Below are 7676 nucleotides of genomic sequence, written 5' to 3'. Positions count from 1 at the left end.
ACATGTCTTGCTCGCAAGAGAAATCAGGAGTTGTAGTATCGGTGCTCATATTATTGATATCTAGGGACCTATGGGGGTATGAAAGAATATACAAAGAATGAATGAATCTAAGAATGATTTTTTATGTGCTATGAATAAAAGAATAAGAATTGCCAAAATTTAAAGGAATATTGGTTGATAAAAATGAAACAATACTCGTTTAAATTGATAAAAGTTATGTCTTATTTAAATAATAATAGATGAACATAAGCCTATTTCACAAATGTAATCTTACTACTCCTAGGCCCTAGAGTAACAGACATGTTTCGAGAATTACTCTGAAAAATTCCTAAAGACTACAGGAAGGTCTTCCGTAGTCCAATTGTTCAGAGAGTTCCCCGGTTCGTAAGGGCGAATGCCCTCGAGGTTTCCTTGCTCCAATCCCTCATCGTGTATAGTATTAATTTGATGACTTTCTTCTACCAGCAATCCTCCCGACTTAAAGGATTTGGATAGAGGTGGGAATGTCATCGGTTCCCACTCCATTTCTCCTCCGTTCAGATATGCCTTTCTTCTCACTTAGCACTTCTCAATCTCTTTCCTCTTGTGCTTATGGTCTGGCTTGAAGCCCAAACCAAAGCGATCTTTCTTCTCAATCAGTTTTGGGATTTGAATCCCTCCTTACAACTGTCTTCCTAGTCCTTTTCCTAGCAATGCCCCTTTCCCCATCATCATTTGCAGGGCCATCCTTGTGGCTCTAGACATTTTGGGTACCGGCACTTCACTTCCTTCCAAAATGAAGGTTGCATTGATGATTTCTAAAGAGCGAAAAGAACACTCAATAGCTTCTTCATTTACCTCGACATAAGGGGCCTTGCTAGTGACTGCTGCTATAATGTCCTCCTCAGCATTGATGGTTATTAACCGTCCATCTATCACTAACTTCAATTTTTGGTGCAATGAGGAAGGCACTGCTCCTGCCGAGTGTATCCATGGTCTCCCTAATAAACAATTATAGGAGGGCTTGATATCCATCACCAAGAAATCAACTTCATATGTAGTTGGCCCAATTTCCAAAGGGATGTCGATTCGTCCCATCACTTTCTTTTCAATTCCATCAAAGGCTCTTACCACGTTGTGACATGTTTTCATATGCGAACTGTCAATGGGTAATCTGTTCAATGTGGATAGTGGAAGGACGTTTTGAGCAGACCCGTTATCAATGAGTACACTTGGCAGCGTGTATCCTTTGCACCGAGTAGTTATGTGCAAGGCTTTGGTTGACCCTATGCCCCCAGGTGGAATTTCATCGACATTGAAGTAGATGAAATTGTCAACACTGATATTGTTTACCAACCGGTCCAACTTGTTAACGGATATGTCGTGGGTGACATATGTTTTGTTAAGTACCTTCAACAATGCATCCCGATGCACCTCAAAACTCAAAAGTAAGGCTAATACTGATATACGCGCCGGCTGCCTACGGAACTGATCAACCACACTATACTTGCTATGCTTAAGGAATTTTAGAAACTCCTTAGCCTCCTCTTCCTTTACCGACTCTTTGATAGGCACTTCAACCTCTTTCTTCTTCTCAATGTCAACATCTTTTGTTTTCGTGGGCTCCACTCTGATGCCCCCCATCATAACTCTTCCTACTTCGCGTATGGGAACCTTCATTTTGCTCACTCCTAGACGCACTGGCTATGCTCTCCCCTTCAGGTACTGTTACACTGCAGTCGTAGCTCCATGGCACCCTCTTGTCATCCTTGTAAGGGAAAGGAGTGGGTTTATGGATGACGACCTTGGGCCTGGTTCGCGCCCCCACTTCATTATTCCCCGGCAAGGAAATAATAATTCTTGGTCGGCTGGTTCTTTGTTGTTCATTTTCCAGCACGCATATTTGTCTTTCGCAAGAACTACCCTCAAAAATCTGTAGCTCCTTGTTAAACATAAGGCCTTGTACTATGGCCTTGAACTTCTCACAATTTTGGATCATATGACCCATCTCTCCATGGAATTCACAATAGTTCTCTATTCCTCTTCTACCTTTCCCAGAGGTCAACATACCTCTCTTCACCATCTCCTCCCATATTACTTTCATGGGTGTCTTCACCTCAGCAATATCTTCCTTGATTTTTCCTTCCCTGGTTTTATCAATGGCATTCACTCATTGATTGCCATGACCTGGTAACGGATTTTCAGCATTAGGGGTACTATTGAACCTCACAACCCCTATTTTGATAAGCCTCTCCATGACCTTCTTGAATCCGGTACAGTTTTCAATCGAATGCCCTGGTATTCCCACGTGATATTCGCATTTATCATTTGCATCATACCATTTGGGGTACGGTGGCTGTAGCGGTTTCAAGTGAAATGGAGCAATGACATGTGCATTGTATGAGCTTTGATAAAGCTCACGATACGTCATAGGGATAGGCGTGAATTGTATCCTCTCCGAATTCTGCTTGTACTCGATTCCTGACTTCGAGTACTTTGTTGCTCGACTGCAGCTGCTTTGGATTGACCAACTGTGATGGTCCTCGAGTTGAGGCTATTCATATTATTCACCTCGTTGTCCTTTCTCCTTGGGGCCGATCTTTTAGCCATTTTCCCCTCAATTTTACCGCCCCTTACAGTGTTCTCAATCATCTCTCCTGCCATAACTATATCTGTGAAACTTTTTGTGGTGCTTTCAATCATATGAGTGATGAATGACGCCTTCAGAGTGTTGATAAATAACATGGTGGTCTCCTTTTCTAACAGTGGTGGTTGTACTTGCATTGCCACCTCCCTCCATCATTGTGCATATTACCTAAAACTTTCATTAGGCTTTGTCTCCATGTTTTGAAGTGTGATCCTGTCTGGCGTCATATCAGTCACATGGTTGTACTGCTGCATGAAGGCCCACACCAGATCTCTCCATGAACTGATTCTTGCGCGGCTCAACTGATTGTACCATCTAGCCGCTGCTCCTACTAAGCTATCTTGAAAACAATGGATCAATAATTGATCATTGTTCACATGCCCAGTCATTCTCCTGCAAAATATTGTTATGTGTGCCTCTGGGCAAGTAGTCCTGTTGTACTTTTCAAACTCTGGCATCTTAAATTTATGAGGAAGCACCAAATCTGGGACCAAACTTAAGTCTTTGGCATCAATCCCATGATGATTGCCAGCGCCTTCCGAAACCCTAAACTTCTCTTCTAACCACTTGCAACGATCCTCCAATTGTATCGCAGATTCGGTTGCCATTCTTTCCTTCTCCATTAGATCTAGATCAGGAGTGATAGGGTTGATCAGGCTATCACCCAAATTATTTCCCAACCCAGATGGGAAATTCACAGGGATTTCAGCATCAACCGGCCCATGTTGAGACCTCACAGTGACAGATGGCCTTCTAGGAGGTGCCTCGATTTGCAGTGGTACATGAGGCGGAGTAAAGCCCGGAGGAGGACCTTCATTCTCCTCTTCAGTGATTGCTATAAGAGCTTTTCCTTTATCAGTGGCCCTCAGCAGTTGAGCCATTTCAGCCATCATATTCCTCTGAGCCTCTAGCATTTGCTCCCTCATTTCATTCTGCATTTTGGCCAACTGCTCTTGCAATTGGTATTGCATATCCTTTTGTAATTGCTCGAACCTTTGATCCATACTCTTAGTTTTAGTGCGAGTACCGTAGGGTTGTGTGATTTCCAGATTTTCTTTTCTACCTTCGGAAGTAAACTTTAACTAATTAGGGTCTTTCTATAACTTTGACTGCAAACGATGCGATGAAATGCTATGAGATGCAAATGCATGAATGCAAAAGGATATCGATTCTGGTTCAACTTCATTTAGAAAACTTTATTTAGAAAAAGAATATCTTTACATATAAGAGGATTACAAATACACTTTCGCCTTAATGCCCAAAGTTTTAACTCTATCTAATAAAAGGGCTAACTCTTGGCCTATATCCGACGACGATGAATACATCAGACTCAATACATCAGCTCGTATTGCCAAGTCTTGCACATATTCAGCAACCCCTCGAATTTGGGCTACGGCTTCACCAATGACATGATCCCTTTCTCTGACCTGTCCTCTAGACTGATGAAGCTCTCCCTTCAGATAATCTTCTCACGTCTCGAGCTGTTCAACCCGAAGTTTACCATCATGTAATGCCATTTCCAAATCCTCAACCTTACTTTTTAGCTCCTTTAACTCAACCGTAGAATTATGGTTTTGATGCCAACGAAGGGATCTTCCAAGCTCAGTTACCTTGGTCTTCAATCCTTTATTCTCTTCCTCTAATACCGAATTCTGTGACTGCATTTCGTGGAACTTCCTCTGCCAATACTCGGCTCTAGCCTTTTCCTCTTGGACCTCTTTCTGCAACTGATCTGAAGATCCTCCTACTCTCACTCTCCTTAAGGATATTTGTTCCTTTTTGTAATGCTCCTTTAGATCATCTCGATCTTCCTCTTTTCTCTCCTCTCTTTCTCGACCTCCATCTTTTGAACGTCGACGTCCAAGGTCAAGTACATTTTTTCTTCTTCGAGCTTTGCTACCCTCTTCTCGAACTCCAAGTTCTTTCTCTCGAACTCTTGCTTCATAATTTCTAACTCTGAGGGAATTACTTGCAAATATTCCTTTATCGGTCGAGCTCCTTCCACGCTTGGCTTAGGGATGTTATCATTAACCCTTCTGTCTCTCCATTCGACGTATTCTACTGTCGTAACAAGGCTAATAGCTACTCCTTTCAACCGACAAGTCTTTTTCCAAGCACTAGAAACTTCGCTAACCTTCTTCTTGTAATCGGCTCCTTTATATACAAACTCACTTTGAGCTAACCCCTGAGTCGCTGGTACGAACTGTCTCAATCCATGCTGCTTCAGCACGAGTAAAGGGGCATAACCAATGGCACCTCAAATTCCCAACAGAGGGACCCAATCAAAACTGCCGCATCGGTAAAGAATCTCACCAGGAATCATCCACGGAGCCCTCCACTCAACATCTTTCGACTGAAGGTTCTGAAGTAGCGCTATCCAATTCTCTTTTGGAACATCAACTCTCCTAGTTGAAGCTACTATGTCTTTCAATGGTGAATACTCCTCGAAGAAGACCCGACAAACCACCCTATCTATCAATCGGAAATGACTGTAGAACCAAGCTAAAAGTAACTGAGCACAACCAACAAACCTGCCTGCACCAGCCCTCTTACATGTGCCTAAGGACCTGAATGTCTCCTCCAAAATCGTAGGGACGGAAGTGACCCTTTTACTGAGTCGATGAAAAAGATCCGTGGTTGCCTCGTCTACATATCCCAAAGCCCTAGGAAAAACCATTAGTCCATACAAACTTAAAGCAAAAACATCTACCTTCTTCGTCTCATTAGGGTATGTCAGAATCAGATCTTTCAAAACGTCCCACGAAATGCACTTGCACTCACCCTTCTCTTTAATTCTGGACGTGATCCACTGCTCGCTCATCCCCGTAATAGTCATCAATTTCTTCCAAAAGGTAGGGACACAAGCAGCTCGAGAATAGATCCTATCATTCTGAAACTTGGGACAATGAAGTAAGGCAGTGTACTCCTCCACAGTAGGTACCAAGTCTACTTCCCCAAAAGTGAAACAACTGTACGCTGGGTTCCAAAATTGAGCAAGGGCTTGGAATAATTGCTCGTCTACCTGAACATCGAGCAAGAAAGGTAAGTCTCCGTAATTATCGTAGAATAACTGCTTGGTCTTTTTACCCCACTGATCCCAAATTTCCTTAATTTCTTGGAGATTATTCTGCGTGACACTAATACGAGTGTAATCTGATAGCTCCGACACGTATCCCACAGCTATACTATCTCCCTTTTCTAGTTGAGTTTGCTCAAACCATCTATGGACGTTGGCGTTGCCCTCCACTCTATCAAGAAGTCCGTTCTCCATAATAAAACTTCCTAACTTAGAAACTGACCATGAATCGATACCTTTTAAATGCAAAATGACATGTACAAAACAAAAGAAAAGAAATAGTTAGTATCACATGATATCAATAAATCTCAACAATAATTTATAACGGTAATATCTAAAGTTTTACTCTAACTAAGTTGGGCTCTTACGGTTTTTCTATATGAGGTTGGTTCTAAAGTTTGAGGTACCCGAACCAGTAGATTCCTCGATTCTCACCCATTATAGGCTCATTTGAATCGAGTTTAGTTCAGGGGAATACATTTCCCTATGGCTACACGGAGATGAAAATCTCACGAAACCATAAGTACGGATGTATCCCAAAAGTGATCCACTATCCTGCACGGAGACGAAAACCTCATGAAGGCGTAGTTTCTCACTCCCACTTAAGAGTGTGACCACAACGGTCATGCAAATGCAATGCGTATCAAAATATATAACATATGCAATAATACAAACACATGTAATGCAAAGAAGATTGAATTTTAAAATTTTTCAAATTTCCGACATTAAGACAAAAGGTAATCAATTATACGGCTTGACTCTCTTATTAGTCCCCAGTGGAGTCGCCAAGCTGTCGAAACCATTTTTAAATCGAGTTTTGGGAAAATGGGAATCGACTTAAAAAAACGAAAACGGGAGTCGCCACCAATCTTTTTAGGTGTGATTGGATCATCTTTAAAACATTTTGTTTTAAAATCATTAGTTTTGGTCTATGAAATAAAAGAACGGGTTCGGGAGTCGGTTACGTACGAGGAAGGATTAGCACCCTCGTAACGCCAAAAAATTAGTACCTAATTAATTATCAAATGTCTTTAAGGTCGAAAATTTAAGAATTTTATGATACAATCCTCTTTAAAATATTTTTATTTTGAAAGTTGGGGTTCATTTGTATCAAAATATTGACATTAAGTTAGCATTTTGGAAATCCCTATCTCGAAAACAACAAAACGCCATATTAACATAACATACGAGATAACATAAAACATAATACATATTTAAAAAGAATAGGTAAAATTCCTAAACACATAATTCAACATATATTTAAACACAAATGATGTATGATATACAATTTTAACACATATGTAAAAAAATGCATTTGAAAATAAATTATAAAAGTCCAAGATATTACATAACATATAAAAAACATAACATAGCAATAATACATTAATTCTAAAGTAAAAGCAAGTATTGTATAATAATAAAAACATAAGTTTTTTTTAAAAAAATATATGTATAATATAAACAATTGATAAATAGAATGAGCATATAAAATGTGATATTTAATGATAGATTTAAAATATAATATATAATAAAAAATATATTTATAAGAATAATACTTATATAAAAATATAAACTATATTGGTTTAGAAAAATAATGTATAAAATATCAAATATGTAAAAGAATTTATATTTATAATAATTATATAATATATATAAATATAAGTTTAGAATAATGTGAAATAAGTAATTAATGCTTAAATATACGTATTATACAAATTACAATATTATAATATCTTCAAAATATGTAATAATTAAATATAAGTGAAGTAATTATTAACATATAAATAAAAATAAGTATATAATATAAGTTAAAACCTTTAATGATAATAATGTATAAATAAAAAACATATAAGAGTATAAAAAATGACATAATATAAAATAATTATAATATATAAATTGAAAGTATATATGCAAAAATAATGTATAATATATAAATAATTAATAAAGATATAATACAAGTAAAAATATATAAAT

At 38.7% G+C, this 7676-nt stretch overlaps 1 protein-coding gene across 1 annotated transcript; it reads right to left on the bottom strand.

The window, feature by feature from the left end:
* Positions 1 to 3858: 3858 nt before the first annotated feature.
* Positions 3859 to 4674, bottom strand: LOC121228988 (TRAF3-interacting protein 1-like). Its single transcript, XM_041112039.1, has 3 exons — positions 4659 to 4674; positions 4273 to 4565; positions 3859 to 4080 (listed from the first exon to the last, which is right to left on the bottom strand). Exons 1-3 carry the CDS (start codon positions 4672 to 4674, stop codon positions 3859 to 3861), a joined length of 531 nt encoding a protein of 176 aa, XP_040967973.1.
* Positions 4675 to 7676: the final 3002 nt, after the last annotated feature.

Source organism: Gossypium hirsutum, chromosome A05, assembly GCF_007990345.1.
Source record: "Gossypium hirsutum isolate 1008001.06 chromosome A05, Gossypium_hirsutum_v2.1, whole genome shotgun sequence".
Classification (NCBI taxonomy): domain Eukaryota; kingdom Viridiplantae; phylum Streptophyta; class Magnoliopsida; order Malvales; family Malvaceae; genus Gossypium; species Gossypium hirsutum.
Note: the sequence above shows the minus strand (reverse complement) of the source record. Positions and strands in the feature narration are given on the sequence as shown.

What these genes read in the sequence shown, in the direction of transcription:
- LOC121228988 (XM_041112039.1), bottom strand. An exon ending in AAATGCAGTCACAGAATTCG is followed by an intron (nt 4,081 to 4,272) that starts GTATTAGAGGAA and finishes GATTATCTGAAG; the next exon opens with GGAGAGCTTCATCAGTCTAG.